The sequence below is a fragment of the Dama dama genome, chromosome 18 (genome assembly GCF_033118175.1).
Source record: "Dama dama isolate Ldn47 chromosome 18, ASM3311817v1, whole genome shotgun sequence".
Classification (NCBI taxonomy): Eukaryota; Metazoa; Chordata; class Mammalia; order Artiodactyla; family Cervidae; genus Dama; species Dama dama.
Window position 1 is genome coordinate 107,164,343 of NC_083698.1, and position 17,864 is coordinate 107,182,206.

The following is a 17,864-nucleotide window of genomic DNA, read 5'->3' on the forward strand; positions in this document are numbered from 1 at the left end:
AAAGAGCCAGACAGGACTGAGGGACTGAACAGCTACTATGTATGCATAAACCCCATACACCTAATTTATCCCTCTTTCCTGATTTTCCCCTTTGGTAATCATGTTTGTTTTCTGTATCAGTTAGTCTGTTTCTGTTTTGTAAGTAAGTTTATTTGATTTATTTTTGATTCCACATACAAATGATATCATATAATGTTTGTTTTTCTCTAATTTCCCTCAATATGATAACACCTCAGTTCATACATGTAGTTGCAAATGACATTATTTCATTCTCTTTTATGGCTGAGTAATATCCCATTGTATATATGAACTGCATCTTCTTTATACATTCATCTGTCAACGGACATTTAGTTTGTTTCCGTGTCTTGGCTATTATAACAGAACTGCTATGAACATAGAGGAGAAGGAAATGGCAACCCACTCCAGTGTTCTTGCCTAGAGAATCCTGTGGACAGAGGAGCCTGGTGGGCTGCTGTCCATAGGGTCACACAGAGTCGGACACGACTGAAGCAACTTAGCAGCAGCAGCAGCAGCAGCTATGAACATAGAGGTGCATGCATGTTTTCAAATTAGAATTTTGTCTGGATATATGCCCAGGAGTGGGATTGTGGATCATATGGCAACTCTATTTTCAGTTTTTTGAGGATCTTCCAGACTGTTCTCCATAGAGGCTCTACCAATTCACATTCCCACCAACAGTGTAGGAGGGTTCCCTTTTCTCCCCACACTCCCCAGCATTTATTGTAGATTTTTTGATCATGGCCATCAAATCATCGCTGTGAGGTGATACTTCATTATAGTTTTCATCTGCATTTCTTGAATAGTGATACTGAGCATCTTTTCATGTGCTTATTGGCCATCTGTACAGATATTCTTTGTATAAAAGTGAAATGACCCCTCTTTTATAAAAGTAGGAAAAAATTTTCCCCTAGTTTGACAATTGTGTTTTAATTTGTGTATGGCAGCATTATTATCCCACATCATCTTTCTGATTTTTATATAATCAAATTTAGGTGTCTCTTTCCTTGTGGCAGTTTAGTAGCTAGGTTGTGTCTGACTTTTGTGACTTCATTGACTGTAGCCCACCAGGCTCCTCTGTCCATTGGGTTTCCCAGGCAAGAATACTGAAGTGGGTTGCCATTTCCTTCTCCGGGGGATATTCCCCCCAGGTATCCTGCATTGCCAGCAGATTCTTTACTGACTGAATCACCAGGGAAGCCTGTCTCTTTCCTTACTCTATTTCAAATTTTAGAAATATTTTCCTGACCTCTAGGTTACAAAGATTTATCCATGTTTCTTCTATTATTTATATGGATTTTTCAACATTGGAAAGTCTAACCTATTTGGAGTTTGAAAGGCATCAGGAAATGGATGTAGTTTTATCTTTTTGTATATGATTGTCTCCATGTGGCTTATTAGTCTGTCTTTCTTCCTCTTGATGTGAGATGCTACCTTATTGAATATAAATGTTGCATAATGTAAATGAATTGAATATGAATAAATATAACGTGGTTAATTTGGTCTACTTCCAGATTTTCTGTTTTTGCTTTGCTGTTCTCTCTATTCAGGCACCAACATCATACTGCTTTAATTATAGAAACTGTGATGGTAAATCATAAGGGGCTTTCCCTCCCTGGCTCCCCATGCACACTTCATTCAGACAGACACCAGCTGTAACAGGCCTACTCAGCCATTGGTCAGGCATCCAAGTGGGCCCCTCCTCCCAAGCACGTGAGCAACTGTTAACCAGCAACCAGTTAACAGGTCCCCTTCTGCCATTGGTGAGGCCACTGAAAGTCCCTTCTCCCTCTCTATTGTATATAAAAGGACCCTGAATCCCGACTGAGATAAGAGGGTTCTTAGAGACGCTAGATTGCCATCTCCTTGGTCTGCTGGCCTTCTGATTAAAGTCATCATTCCTCGCTCCAACAACTCGTGTCCAGATTTATTGGCTTGTTGTGCGGGTGAGCAGAACAGCTTGGGCTTGGTAACAGACCTGACACTTCTTCGTGGGGATAATGGAACTGCTTTGCCGTTTTTTCAACAGCAATTAAACTGTTTAATTTTTCTGTTTCTTTTGCAAACAATGTGGATAATAGAATATTACAAATTTTAGGGAGACAAAGGAAGTTAGAAAAAGACTTAAGAATGGTTACTACTTACCTAAATTGACCCCTTTCCCCTCTCCTTCCTTTTCTTAAGGTGGTGTCTGGGTACCCCAGAGCCTCCTGATGTAAACATGGCTGCCAACCCTAACAATGCTCTGAGGATCGTGCTGGTCGGGAAGACCGGAAGTGGGAAAAGTGCGACTGCAAACACCATCCTCGGGAAAAAAGTATTCGAGTCTAAGATTGCAGCCCACGCTGTTACCCAAACTTGTCAGAAAGCATCCCGGGAATGGAAGGGGAGAGAGCTTCTCGTTGTTGACACCCCAGGGCTCTTTGACACCAAGGAGACCCAGGACAAAACCTGCAAGGAAATCAGCCGATGTATCCTCGCCTCCTGCCCTGGGCCTCACGCCATCGTCTTGGTCCTGAGGCTGGGCCGCTACACAGAGGAAGAGCAGAAAACCGTGGCGTTGGTCAAGAATCTGTTTGGGGAAGCAGCCATGAAGTATATGATCATCTTGTTCACTCGCAAAGAGGAGCTGGAGGATCAGAGCCTGAGCGACTATTTGGAGAGTGCGGATGGAAACCTACGAAGCCTCATCCAGGAGTGTGGAGACCGCTACTGTGCCTTCGATAACAGCAGACACACACACCAGGCTGAGAAGGAAGCTCAGGTGCAGGAGCTGGTGGAGCTGATAGACAAGATGGTGCAGAACAACCGAGGAGCTTACTTTTCTGACCCCGTTTACAAGGACATAGACCAAAAGCTGAGACAGATGGAGGAAGACTTGATGAAAAGCTATACTGATACATTTAACATGCAAATGGAAAAAGTAGAAGTGGAATGTGCCCATAAACTACCAGAAGAAAAGATGAAAACAATAAAATCGATAACAGAGAAGTATAATGAACAAATGAAAAATGCAAGGGAAGAAGCTGAGAAGAGTATATTGCAAGCCGTTTTTGACGAGATTAAAGACATGCTTTCAAAAATATGGCAAATTTTGTGGAAGTAATGTACTGTAATTTTATTTTTACTTCTCAGTTTACTATAGCTTGTTAATATGAAAGTAAAAGTGAAGTCGCTCAGTCGTGTCCATCTCTTTTCAACTCTATGAATTGTAGCCTGCCAGGCTCCTCCGTCCATGGAATTTGCCAGGCAGAAATACTGGAGTGGTTTGCCCTTTCCTTCTACAGGGGATCTTCCCAACCCAGGGATGGAACTCAGGTCTCCAACATTGCAGGCAGACTTTTTACCGTCTGAGCCACCAGGGAATCTATTTCTTGTTAATATGGTGCTTTGTATTTTCCTAAGATGGTTAAAACCATATCTTGTTTCTGATTTCTTCTTACAGTCTAGCCTTACTCTCTCCATTGAGTTATGGGTCTATGTCCCCTACCTTGAAATTGAATGGACTTTGTGACTGCTTTGAGAAATAGTGGGTGGCTGAAGCAACACCATGTGACTTCTAAGGTTGGATAGGGAAAAATGCCTCCTTGCTCTCCTGCGGTGGTTACCCTTGGAATTTGCCCACCATGTTGTGAGGAAGCTCAAGTAGAAGCCAAGTCACCCCCATGAAGAGGATCTGAAGTCACTGACCCAGTCCCTGGATGATACTTCATCCGCCAGCCAGAACCATTTGCTGGCCATGCAAGTGAGGCAACACAGAGTGAATTCTCTAGCTGCCAACTGATGAAACTGCAAAGAGCAAAGATGAGCCATTCCCATGGGGTCCTACCCAAATTGCAAATTCATAAGAAAAATAAATGATTGCTGTTGTTTTAAGCCACTAAGTTTGGGGATGGTTTGTTAAGGAGTGAGCATCAACCACAATTAAATGTCTCTGAAGCTCATTGCCCAGCACTCCTGGCTCCCACCTGTCCTCACACACAATGCCAATGAATTTAAGAGTTTATGGAATTAACACGCAGAAATTCCTTGCATTCCTATACACTAACAATGAAAAAACAGAAAGAGAAATTAAGGAAACAATACCATTCACCATTTCAACAAAAAGAATAAAATACTTAGGAGTATATCTACCTAAAGAAAGGAAAGACCTATATATAGAAAACTATAAAACACTGATGAAAGAAATCAAAGAGGACACAAATAGATGGAGAAATATACTGTGTTCATGGATTGGAAGAATTAATATTGTGAAAATGACTATACTACCCAAAACAAACTATAGATTCAATGCAATCCCTATCAAGCAACCAATGGTATTTTTCACAGAACTAGAACAAATAATTTCACAATTTGTATGGAAATACAAAAAAACCTCGAATAGCCAAAGCAATCTTGAGAAAGAAGAATGGAACTGGAGGAATCAACCTGCCTGACTTCAGACTACTACAAAGCCACAGTCATCAAGACAGTATAGTACTGGCACAAAGACAGAAATATAGAACAATGGAACAAAATAGAAAGCCCAGAGATGAATCTACATACCTATGGACAGCTTATCTTCGACAAAGGAGGCAAGGACATACAATGGAAAAAAAACAACCTTTTTAACAAGTGGTGCTGGGAAAACTAGTCAACCACTTGTAGAAGAATGAAACTAGAACACTTTCTAACACCATACACAAAAATAAACTCAAAATGGATTAAAGATCTAAATATAAGACCAGAAACTATAAAACTCCTAGAGGAGAACATAAGCAAAACACTCTCCAACATAAATCACAACAGGATCCTCTATGACCCACCTCCCAGAATATTGGAAATAAAAGCAAAAATAAACAAATGGGACCTAATTAAACTTAAAAGCTTTTTCAAGCAAGGTGAAAAGACAGCCTTCAGAATGGAAGAAAATAATAGCAAACAAAGCAACAGACAAAGGATTAATCTCAAAAATATACAAGCAACTCCTGAAGCTCAATTCCAGAAAAATAAATGACCCAATAAAAAAATGGGCAAAAGAACTAAACAGACATTTCTCCAAAGAAGACATACAGATGGCTAACAAACATATGAAAAGATGCTCAACATCACTCATTATCAGAGAAATGCAAATCAAAACCACAATGAGGTACCATTACACACCAGTTAGGATGGCTGCTATCCAAAAGTCTACAAGCAATAAATGCTGGAGAGGGTGTGGAGAAAAGGGAACCCTCTTACACTGTTGGTGGGAGTGCAAACTAGTACAGCCACTATGGAGAACAGTGTGGAGATTCCTTAAAAAACTGGAAATAGAACTGCCATATGACCCAGCAATCCCACTTCTGGGCATACACATGGAGGAAACCAGATCTGAAAGAGACATGTGCACCCCAATGTTCATCGCAGCACTGTTTATAATAGCCAGGACATGGGAGCAACCTAGATGCCCATCAGCAGACGAATGGATAAGGAAGCAATGGTACATATGCACAGTGGACTATTACTCAGCCGTTAAAAAGAATTCATTTGAATCAGTTCTAAAGAGATGGATGAAACTGGACCCTATTACAGAGTGAAGTAAGCCAGAAAGATAAACAACAATACAGTATACTAACACATATATATGGAATTTAAAAAGATGTCAATGATAACCCTACATACAAAACATAAAAAGAGACACAGATGTACAGAACAGACTCTTGGACTCTGTGGGAGAAGGTGAGGGTGGGATGTTCTGAGAGAATAAAGGGTGAAACAGATCACCAGCCTAGGTTGGATGCATGAGACAAGTGCTCAGGGCTGGTGCACTGGGAAGACCCAGAGGGATGGGATGGGGAGGGAGGCATGGGGGGGGGGGTCGGGATGGGGAAAACACGTAAATCCATGGCTGATTCATGTCAATGTATGGCAAAAACCACTACAATATTGAAAAGTAATTAGCTTCCAACTAATCAAAATAAATGAAAAAAAAGTTTATGAAATTGACATAACCAGGTAATGATTTGTTTTGTAGAATTCAAAGATTCAATGTAGGAAAATTCAAATAAGAAACCCTGCATACATTAAGTGTAGGCCCCACTGGTGTGTTATTTCAATCCACACCCATGAGAACTTTGTTATGAGAACCATGCCAATGCAGCATGGGCTTCTCTGGCACCATTATTCTGTGGTTGGTAGAGATGTGGAAGTAAATTCTCTTTGTGTTTTCCTCTCTCCTTTTTTAAAGCACCATTCTAATTTAAAGTGTTCCTGACTGTAACTTTAAAAATCTCTTCTGTGCCAAATATTTTTCAATTGCCTCTGCACATCCACACTTCACCCTTCTTCACTCTAGCTTCTTGCATGGGAGGCTGATCTACATGGACAGCATCAATGGGATCTCTTGCTCTCTGACCTCTGCTTGGTTTCTGCCAAAGGGAATCCAAGCAGATCTCTTGAGGGCAGAAAAGCAAGGTCAGGGTATCTGTTCTCCATTCTCCCTACCTGCAGGTCATCTTTGACTAGTTGCCAAAGGTCCTGGCTCCTCCCCTGCAGGCCTTACTACCCAACTCTCCTTCTGCATTCCAGCTTTGTTCACCCCTTAGGGTATGGATGTTATTTCCTCACTGTTACTAGTCCTTCCCCTTGTCATTTCTTAACCTTGTAGCCACAGCTTGTAGGCAGCCCCTTCACTAGAGTCTCCTCCAAGTACTTCATTATACTAGGTCATCTGTTTTCTGCTAGAATCCTGACAGATACATCTTATGATGTGTGTGTGTGTGAAAGTCATTTAGTCATGTCCAACTCTTTGCGACCCCATGGCCTATACAATCCATGGAATTCTCCAGGCCAGAATACTAGAGTGGGTAGCCTTTCCCTTCTCCAGGGGATCTTCCCAACCCAGGGATTGAACCCAGGTCTCCTGCATTGCAGGTGGATTCTTTACCAGCTTAGCCTATGATACCGACTTCTTTTTCTATTTCAAAACATTTCCTGATTTTTGTTTTCTTTTTTTTTTTTTTTCAATCTCCTGCCAGCAGGAAAGTCTCACCTGACTGTTGAAGTCTCTTGAAAAAGTTTACCCACATGCACTGTGACGTTGGCAGTGAGCAGATAAAAATTTCTGGCCTGCTGAAACAATTGCAACGATTCAAAAATAGGGGGATGTGCCGGGGTCCAGCCCCAGCAGTATCCAGGGGAACCCTCAGGATGAATGGCACCGGCGAATGAGAGAAACAGTGAGACAAAGCTCGGGGCTAAGTCTGAAGTTTATTTTTGCACGGCCCCTTTATACCCTTAACAACTTCTTTTTGGGGGAAGTGCATATTGCTTACACACAGGTCATCTCAAAACATTGCAGCAACTTGACCTTCAACAGAAACAGGATTTCACCCACATACTTTCGTTCACAAGAGTCTTTCTTATCATTTGGCCTTCAGGCCTGCTAATATTTTATGGCTTGCACCTGGTGTGACTTAAGCAACTTCAGTAGCCAACCCTGTTTTTCTTATAATTAATCTATTTTCTTTCTAATAAGCGTCATCTCTATGGGAATTAGATAGGATTACATTTTTACAGAACAGAAATGCGAAGGACTGCAGAAACAGCAGATATGGCACAAAACAGGCTCTTAGTCTAAAAGTTAACTACCTGCAAGAAGTCACCAGCTAATCTCTATCTAATATATTTTCTATTAGGCACATCTTGCGGCTCTAACACAATAACCTTTGTCTAGCACCTCCAGCTATGTTACTTACCATGAAGCAGTAACATTTTTAATCTTCTTTAATACAGGGGACATTACTGCTATTTTTGACTATTTGACTATTTTATTTATGGAGCTTTTTTTTCACCCCGCGGAGGGACCTATGCTTAATGGTTTCTTTCATTAGTGTACTGTGCTTAGGATGTTTAGAACAATCATGAGCATTTTTTTGCAATGGGAGCACACATTTGCCAAACAAGCCAGAATGCCAGCAAAAGGGTTTGAATTGAAGCATTTGTTTGTCCCTGGCCCCTTCGTAGGGTACCAGCGTCTAGGAGATTTATTAATTAGGGTTTTAAGTTGGTCTTTATTCGGTGAAAGAGGAGCAGGAGAGCTCTCGGCAGGCAACACAGGAATCTGCAGCAGGGCGAACAAGAACAACAGCAGTAAAGGGGGGAGGATATAGGGTGGGGTAGAGGCCGGGGTCAACCTGGAGGATCCCTCGTATCCTGAATGGCCTTGCGTGTCAGGTCTTCTCCTCATGACCTTGTCATGGGCGGGATCTCCCATAATGGCTCCCAGCATCTCCCCCTTTTTTATTTTTTAAAACAGCCAGATGGATCTCAGTTGCAAAGTTCTGAGTGCTCTGCCGAAGAGCTCTGACAATACAAGGGAGGATAACAATAATAATAAGGATCAGTGCTATTACAGCAATGTAGCTGAAAATAGTAGAGAAAATATTTTTGGCAGAGGTAAAGTTGGAGAGGATTTCAAAGAAATCACTGGCAGCTCCAGCGGCAGTAAAATCTAGTCGGGAATGCTCGATTGTTCTAATCTGTCCATGCAGTCTGTCTAAATCTAAACTTATGCTAGAGCTATTCCATACCCATGAAATATGATTTTTAATTTTTTCCCAATTGTAATCAGTCTCATTAAACTTTAAGGGTGTTACACAAGTCCACCAATAGTTGGCATGACAGGACAGTGCTGATTTACTTTTAGGGCTTTCAGTTCTGTTCCGATATGCATCACCACTTCCTCTAGGGCATCTACTTTTATTTCTAATTTTCTGTCTGTGACCTCTTGAGTGGCTAGAGCTAAGGAGACATTTTTTGACATAGTATTAACATACTGTGCAGTATGTGTTTGCTGGGTTAATGCAATTGCTGCTACAGAGACAGAGGTAATAGCAGTAATTAATGCTGAAATTCCTATAACAAGCAATCTTATAAATTGCTTAGAGCACATCAGATTTCATAATTGTTGAAGCACAGCTAGACCATAATTATCATACCAATGAGTAGTTATTGTAACCGGTACCACAGGATAAGGCAGGCGCTGACAAGAAAGTAAAGCAAGAATGGCAATAAAGATTCTTTCAGGGGAGGATGGAGATCCTTGTAGGGATGCTATCTCTTGTGCTTGATGACAGAGCATCTTGATTTGTCCCCAGGTAGGGAGAGAAGCTCGTTGTGTTGAATGTGCCGGTCGTCTTGGTGGTCTCCTGCGGCGTGAAGAAGTGGGAGGATCATGACCACCTAAGCAAAGCCATGACATCTGCTTGGTGGGAGGGTCTTTCCGACCTTTTTAAAGCAATTTCTGACATCATCTGCGGCTGATTTATTTGACTTCTCCAATTAGGTGGGGGTGGTAGAGATAGAGGAGCTCCCTTCCTTTTTTGGGGTCGGATGCTTGAAGATCTGCGACATGTCAAATCAATCTGTCTGGGACCCAAATTGGTGATTTTGTATCAGGGAATATCACGGGATGATAAGAGTCCAAGGAATGATAAGGTGACTTGTTTCAGCATTGTCTAGGTGTTAGTCAGGGAATATTCTTGTCATATTACCACTTGGAGGTCTGTTGTATTCTGGAAGAAACAGACTTAACAAGAAAGTTAAAGGTACCTGGCCCAAAGATTAATAGAAGTAGAAAAGCTGTTCAGGGGCTACCAGGAGAACCAGGACCAGACATTGGTTCATGATGTTAGTGTTTATTTAGGTACGAGAAGATGCAAGAATTTGGGCTCATAAAATCTTTACCTGAAAACATCTGACTATCTGAAGGCTGGTTTTTCTGGGTTTTTCCCAGAGCACAGAGTGCCTTATTTCTGATCTCCACCCTGAACTCCTTTTAGGGGGTGTGAAAGGTCAGCAGCTTGCAGTGGTCATGATGTAATCTTTGTAGAGGCAGCTGGCAAGTACCAACTTCTAGTCAGCAGGGTCCCTTCATAGCCACATATATGACCATGTTTGGGGGGCATTTTATGGTCATTGTGTCCCACAGTGCTGGAAAGGCTCATTCCCAGGTCTAGGGGAGATTCCATTGATAGGCCACTCAGTGTGCTGTTATTGGACCAGGCCTTGCAAGTAGCAAAAGTCTCTGGACCACTGTCTTACTAGCCTCTTGGTCCAGGAAAATATTTCCTCTTGTTGCTTCTTCCCATATCTAGAGTTACATTATTACAATCATTGATCTCATATGGAACTGCATATCAACATTATATCACAGGCTCAGTCACACATTTGTTAATGTAAGAAATAATCTTCTGAAACAAGTGACATAGAAAATAATACAGCTATAGCTAGCAGTTATTAGTAAAGTCATAAGTAAGAATTATAAGTCAAGAACTTTCAATAGGTAGAGCCTGGTATACCCCAGGTCATCTGACTTCATTTGTTAACTGACTATAGCCTGGTGTTAATCTCCTGGTTGTACATTATGGAGCATCTGATCTTTATTCAAAAACAGGTTACTGAGACAAGCTTTAGAAACAAACTCAAATTGTCCTTTGTAATAACTTAATTAAACCTCTTAGCAATATAACATAACCACAAGGAACTGTCTCAGAAGTGAGTCTTAGTAAACACTAGACCTTAATTAACAAAATTAGAAACTTAGTTTAACAATTTACAAAACTTAATATTCAGTGCTTTTTCATTATGGAGGCATTAACCCTGTAGTCAGGGAAGGCTTTAACCCATCAAATAAAAATGAGGTTTGTCAGGGAGCTGGGAAAAGCCAAGCGGCCATCTTGGATTTTCTATAGCCCCGACTCTTTGATTTTCAGCTATTGTTCACCCATTTTTAATTTTCCGATTTAGGAGTAGACTGTTGCCGTGTTTTAAGGACATGTTTTATGATAGCACAAGTCTAACAGTGAGGGGTTATTTTTTTGTAGAAGCAAAATGAGCTTTTACATGTACTATAATCTTAAATAGCACTTATTTACTTTACTAAAGTAACAAAAGATTTTAAAAACAAACATAAATCACTTAAAGGCAAAGAAATTCATAATCTGTCATTGAAATATTTATTTTAAGAAAACTTTGTTCCCTTAACATAGAGAGTAGACTAAATTCTAGTCTGTTACCAATTTACCAGAGAGCAAACAAACAAAAATTTTCAGTTAATCTTAGAAAAGTCTTTTTTTTTTATAAATCTTGAAGAACTAGCAGTATTTTTTTAAAGGCAATGAGAGTGAAACCATACAAGACATGTTTAAAATCTAATTACATTGTAATTAACAAAGTAACCTAGTCATTGCTGTGACTTGTAACACTTTAACATGATAACTAAAATTATAACTGACAACATTTTACCAGGACAGATTATGAATTTCTCATAATTTTTAGGATATCTATATAAGTAACCATACAATATAACCTGAGAAGGTTTATTACTCCTCCAACAATATTTCCCATGCAATTTAGCATGTCAAATGAACTCAGGTAGTTTAATAGCTCTTTGGGATGTCTCAGGGGCCCTCTGAAGCATCCCAAAGTCAGCTAGAAGTCAAGCTATTTAGGCAGTTTTGTCAATAAATATCAAAAGGGTTTATAGTACTCTGTCAGGTAGAATCATATAGATCACTGTGAAATAATATATTTACTTAGCCAAAGTAAAAAAGAAGATTTCAAAGGTAAACATAGAACAGATCACTTCAGAGGTAAAGAAACTTAAAATCCATTGTCAAAGGCAGTTTAACATCTTAAGAAAACTTGTATTTATACACAAAACTCTTCCCTTGGGGTCCAGTTTCCATAAAACCTTTTTATCAGTTTTTGTACCCATTTGTTCTCCCATCCTGTAAGAGCCAACTGTAAGTCAGACTTACTTCCTTTTTTCTTCATAAAATGTAACTTTATTTCTCATAACCTTTTTTACTGAACACACACATCTTACTTTCCTTAAGCAACCAAGAATTGATTTTTTTATTAGCATTTTATAGATTGGTGAACATAAATACCAGTGATAATTTCTAAAAAAAAAACTTTTACAGAAAAACTAAAGAGATTTAGAACTACAAATAAATAATGTTTGATGCCATCCTGAGATGTTCGCTAAAAGGTCCTTCATATCCTGAATGGCCTTGCCTGTCAGGTCTTCTCTTCATGACTTCATCATGGGTGGGATCTCCCATAATGACTCCCAGCAGAGATGACTTTACAGTATTTATAATTATGGCAGATAACTCAAACTCAAGCTGCAAAATTTCAGTGATAGAGGGATGATTTAATATTATAAATAATTATGGCAGATAACTCAAACTCAAATATCTGGAATTTTTACAGTTGTCCTTTGTTTTGTCTCTGAAAGGGACTGAGGGTATCTATTGCACTGGTGAAACTTAGGGAGAAAGAGATTGGAGATTAAATCTGAGGGAAATAACATCTCAAATACATGCTTTTTCTAAGGTTCATTACAAATATGAATGAAGTAAAGACAACATGGAAGGGAAGCGCATTGTGAGAAAACATTCATAGTATATGTGAAATAACACTGCAGGCCCCAACTGCTATTTGCTATAACACAGTTCTTATATTTATAATTAGTTCCTTATGAATGATTCATTCAGTCAGTTCAGTTCAGTCGCTCAGTCATCTCTGACTCTTTGCGAACTTATGAACCGCAGGACGCCAGGCCTCACTGTCCATCACCAACTCCTGGAGTCCACTCAAACCCATGTCCATTGAGTCGGTGGTGCCATCCAACCATCTCATCCTCTGTTGTCCCCTTCTCTTGCTGCCTTCAATCTTTCCCAGCATCAGGGTCTTTTCAAATGAGTCAGTTCTTCTCATCAGGTGGCCAAAGTATCGGAGTTTCAAATTCAACATCAGTCCTTCCAATGAACACTCAGGACTGATTTCCTTTAGGATGGACTGGTTGGATCTGCTTGCAGAACAAGGGACTCTCAAGAGTCTTCTCCAACACCGCAGTTCAAAAGCATCAATTCTTTGGTGCTCGGCTTTCTTTATAGTCCAACTCTCACATCCATACATGACCACTGGAAAAACCATAGCCTTGACTAGACAGAGCTTTGTTGACAAAGTAATGTCTCTGCTTTTCAATATGCTATCTAGGTTGGTCATAACTTGCCTTCCAAGGAGTAAGCGTCTTTTAATTTCATGGCTGCAGTCACCATCTACAGTGATTTTGGAGCCCAGAAAAATAAAGTCAGCCACTATTTCCACTGTTTCCCCATCTATTTCCCATGAAGTGATGGGACCAGATGCCATGATCTTAGTTTTCTGAATGTTGAGCTTTAAGCCAACTTTTTTTACTCTCCTCTTTCACTTTCATCAAGAGGCTCTTTAGTTCTTCTTCACTTTCTGCCATAAGGGTGGTGTCATCTGCATATCTGAGGTTATTGATATTTCTCCTGTCAATCTTGATTCCAGCCTGTGCTTCCTCCAGCCCAGCATTTTTCATGATGTACTGTGCATATAAGTTAAATAAGCACGGTGACAATGTACAGTCTTGACGTACTCCTTTTCCTATTTGGAACCAGTTTGTTGCCCCATGTCCAGTTCTAACTGCTGCTTCCTGACCTGCACACAGTTTTCTCAAGAGGCAGGTCAGGTGGTCTGGTATTCCCATCTCTTGAAGAATTTTCCACAGTTTTTTGTGACCCACACAGTCAAAGGCTTTGGTATAGTCAATAAAGCAGAAAGAGATGTTTTTCTGGAACTCTCTTGCTTTTTCAATGATCCAGCGGATGTTGGCAATTTGATCTCTGGTTGCTTTGCCTTTTCTAAAACCAGCTTGAATATCTGGAAGTTCACGGTTCACGTATTGCTGAAGCTTGGCTTGGAGAATTTTAAGCATTACTTTACTAGCGTGTGAGATGAGTGCAATTGTGTGGTAGTTTGAGCATTCTTTACACTGCTTTTCTTTGGGGTTGGAATGAAAACTGACCGTTTCCAGTTTTGTGGCCACTGCTGAGCTTTCCAAATTTGCTGGCATATTGAGTGCAGCACTTTCACAGCATCATCTTTCAGGATTTGAAATAGCTCAACTGGAATTCCATCAACTCCACTAGCTTTGTTTATAGTGATGCTTCCTATGGCCCATTTAACTTCACATTCCAGGATGTCTGGCTCCAAGTGAGTGAGCACACCATCGTGATTATCTGGGTCGTGAAGATTTTTTTTGTACAGTTCTTCTGTGTATTCTTGCCACCTCTTCTTAAAATCTTCTGCTTCTGTTAGGTCCCTACTATTTCTGTCCTTTATTGAGCCATCTTTGCATGAAATATTCCCTTGGTATCTTCCATTTTCTTGAAGAGATCTCTAGTCTTTCCATTCTATTGTCTTCCTCTATTTCTTTGCATTGATCACTGAGGAAGGCTTTCTTATCTTTCCTTGCTAGTCTATGGAACTCTTCATTCAAATGCATATATCTTTCCTTTTCTCCTTTGTCCTTCACTTCCCTTCTTTTCACAGCATTTGTAAGGCCTCCTCAGACAGCCATCTTGCTTTTTTGCATTTCTTTTTCTTGGGGATGATTTTGATTCCTGTCTCCTGTACAATGTCATGAACCTCCGTCCACAGTTCACCAGGCACTCTGTCTATCAGATCTAGTCCCTTAAATCTATTTCTCACTTCCAGTGTATAATCCTAAGGGATTTGATTTAGGTCATACCTGAATGGTTTAGTGGTTTTCCCTAGTTCTTCAATTTAAGTCTGAATTTGGCAATAAGGAGTTCATGATCCGAGCCACAGTCAGCTCCCGGTCTTGTTTTTGCTGACTGTATAGAGCTTCTCTATCTTTGGCTGCAAATAATATAATCAGTCTGATATCAGTGTTCACCATCTGGTGATGTCCATGTGTAGAGTCTTCTCTTGTGTTGTTGGAAGAGGATGTTTGCTATGACCAGTGCGTTCTCTTGGCAGAACTCTATTAGCCTTGGCCCTGCTTCATTCTGTACTCCAAGGCACAATTTGCCTGTTACTCCAGGTGTTTCTTGACTTCCTACTTTAGCATTCCAGTCCCCTATAATGAAAAGGACATCTGTTTTGGGTGTTAGTTCTAGAAGGTCTTGTAGGTCTTCATAGAACCATTCAACTTCAGCTTCTTCAGCATTACTGGTTGGGGCATAGACTTGGGTTACCGTGTTATTGAATAGTTTGCCTTGGAAATGAACAGAGATCATTCTGTTGTTTCTGAGATTGCATACAAGTACCGCATTTCGGACTCTTGTTGACTATGATGGGTACTCCATTTCTTCTAAAGGATTCCTGCCCACAGTAGTAGATATAATGGCCATCTGAGTTAAATTCACCCATTCCAGTCCATCTTAGTTCGCTGATTCCTCGAATGTTGATGTTCACTCTTGTCATCTCCTGTTTGACTACTTCCAATTTGCCTTGATGCATGGGCCTAACATTCCAGGTTCCCATGCAATATTGCTCTTTACAGCATCCGACCTTGCTTCTATCACGTCACATCCACAACTGGGTATTGTTTTTGCTTTGGCTCCATCACTTCATTCTTTTTGGAGTTACTTCTCCACTGATCTCCAGTAGCATATTGGGCATCTACCGACCTGGGGAGTTCATCTTTCAGTGTCCTACCTTTTTGCTTTTCCATGCTGTTCATGGGGTTCTCAAGACAAGAATACTGAAGTGGTTGACCATTCCCTTCTCCAGTGGACCACATTCTATCAGGCTTCTCCACCATGACCCGTCCATCTTGGGTGGCCCCATACAGCATGGCTTAGTTTCACTGAGTTAGACAAGGCTGTGGTCTGTGTGATCTGATTGGCTAGTTGTCTGTGATTGTGGTTCCAGTCTGTCTGCTCTTTGATGCCCTCTCCCAGTGCCTACCGTCTTACTGGGGTTTCTCTTACCTTGGATGTGGGGTGGACGAGGGGTAGCTCCTCTCGGCCGCTGCTCCTGACCTGTGTATCTCCTCTCGGCTGCTACTGCACAGCACAGCCGCTGAAGGAAGGATCTAGAAACTGGTTCTGTGAGGTTTAGTTCTTCAACTAATTCAGTAGGTATTTGAAGAGTTCAAGAGAAAAGTGCTTTTTAAAAAAAGAGGACATCTTGATAATAAGGACAACAGCTTCTAGGACTGAGAAATTCTTGGGGTTCTCCTCTAGAGCAATGGCCTCCTTAGTCAAGAGGGTGATCTGTGTCTAACCAAGTGATTTAACAAGGGAGGCTCTGCATGGACTCCACTTGTGCCCCACCCAATAGGATGGCAGTTGCCTCTCACCTGACTGTTCTTAGAGATCACAACTTGACCTACTGAGAATGGACTTTCTTTTTGACAGCGTCTAAACCTGGTGAATAGGGTCAATGATCAAATTTGAAAGCATGCTTCTGGATGAAAATAAAAAGAATCTACAAACCAGAGACAAGTTTTCCACTGTGGCATTTAAGTTCAAATATGACTCCACCAGAGGATTTCCAGAAGTGTTGATGAATGAGCCCCAAAGGTCAAAGGAGGCATGTTCCTGACACAGCAGTCAGTTGTAAAGTTATGTGTACATAATCCATGAACAACCAAAAGTTCATTCAATCATAATTTGTTGAATACAGGTGCAAAATTACTTAATTGCTAAAAGGTATAGAACACAGAAGTCCTTGATAAATTCACATAACAAGTCTGGAATGGAGGCCAACAAAGCTTGTTCTTACTGTGTGCTCGTTGTTCAGTTGCTAAGTCTTGTTCAAATCTTTGCAACCCAGGGACTGCAGCATGCCAGGCTCCCTGTCCTTCACTATCTCCCAGATTTTGCTCAGATTAATGTGCATTGAGTTGATGATGCTATCTAACCATCTCATCCTCTGCTATCCCCTTCTTTTGATTTCAATCTTTCCAAGCCTCGGGGTCTTTTCCAATGTGTCAGCTCTTTGCATCAGGTGGCCATAGTATTGGAACTTCGGCATCAGTCCTTCCAATGAATATTCAGGACTGATTTCCTTTAGGATTGACTGGTTGGGTCTCCTTGCAGCCCAAGGGACTCTCAAGAGTCTTCTTGAACACCACAGTACAAAAGCATCAATTCTTCAGTGTTCAGGTTTCTTTTTAATCCAACTCTCACATCCATACATGATGACTGGAAAAACCATAGCTTTGACTAGATAGGCCTTTGTTGGCAATGTAATGTCTCTGCTTTTTAATATGGTGTCCAGGTTGGTCATAGCTTTTCTTCCAAGGAGCAAGCATCCTTTGATTTCATGACGCTTGTTCTCAGTTCATTTTCTAGAATGCCTGGCATACAGCCTGTTTGCCATCTGCAGTGATTTTGGAGCCCCCCAAAATAAAGTCTGTCACTGTGTCCACTGTTTCCCCATATATTTGCTATGAAGTGATGGGGCCAGATGTCATGATCTTAGTTTTATGAATCTTGAGTTTTAAGCCAACCTTTTCACTCTCCTCTTTCACTTTCCTCAAGAGGCTCTTTAGTTCTTCTTCACTTTCTGCCATAAAGGTGGTGTCATCTGTGTATCTGAGGTTATTGATATTTCTTCCAGCAATCTTGATTCCAGCGTGCTTCATCCAGTGCAGCATTTCACATGATGTACTTTGCCTATAAGTTAAATAAACAGGGTGAAAATATAGAGTCCTGACGTGCTCCTTTCCCAATTTGGATCCAGTCTGTTTTTCCAAGTCCAGTTCTAACTGTTCCTTCTTGGCCTGTATACAGATTTCTCAAGAGTCAGGTCAGGTGGTCTGGTATTCCCATCTCTTTAATAATTTTCCACAGTCTGTTGTGATCCACACAATGTCACAACAGTCTTTGATATTAGCTTTCTGGAATGTTTGACTGTTGAATTTCATAAACTCAGAAAAAATTCAACCATTATCACTTTAAAGTCTACCTGGCTCTTCTCTGATGGTCCAGTGATTAAAACTTTGCTTTCCAGTGAAGAGGGTGTGGGTTCAA

The 17,864-nt window shown here is 40.7% G+C and overlaps 1 protein-coding gene and 1 long non-coding RNA gene across 3 annotated transcripts in view; one reads left to right on the forward strand and one right to left on the reverse strand.

Annotated features, from left to right (window-relative positions):
- Positions 1 to 5,814, forward strand: part of LOC133073104 (GTPase IMAP family member 8-like) — a 40,044-nt gene extending 34,230 nt beyond the window's left edge. The window contains exons 6-7 of the mRNA XM_061166574.1: positions 736 to 778; positions 2,203 to 5,814. Of these exons, the coding sequence (XP_061022557.1) occupies positions 736 to 778; positions 2,203 to 3,124 (965 nt within the window). The 3' untranslated portion in view covers positions 3,125 to 5,814. The remainder of the gene's footprint in view (positions 1 to 735; positions 779 to 2,202) is intronic.
- Positions 5,815 to 7,239: 1,425 nt separating this feature from the next.
- The window catches only part of LOC133072619 (uncharacterized), a 35,082-nt gene continuing 24,457 nt past the window's right edge, over positions 7,240 to 17,864 (reverse strand). Inside the window, exon 5 of one of the 2 annotated variants that reach the window (XR_009696781.1) lies at positions 7,240 to 17,507. This is a non-coding gene — a long non-coding RNA (uncharacterized LOC133072619). The remainder of the gene's footprint in view (positions 17,508 to 17,864) is intronic. The other variant, XR_009696777.1, reaches the window with a different exon arrangement.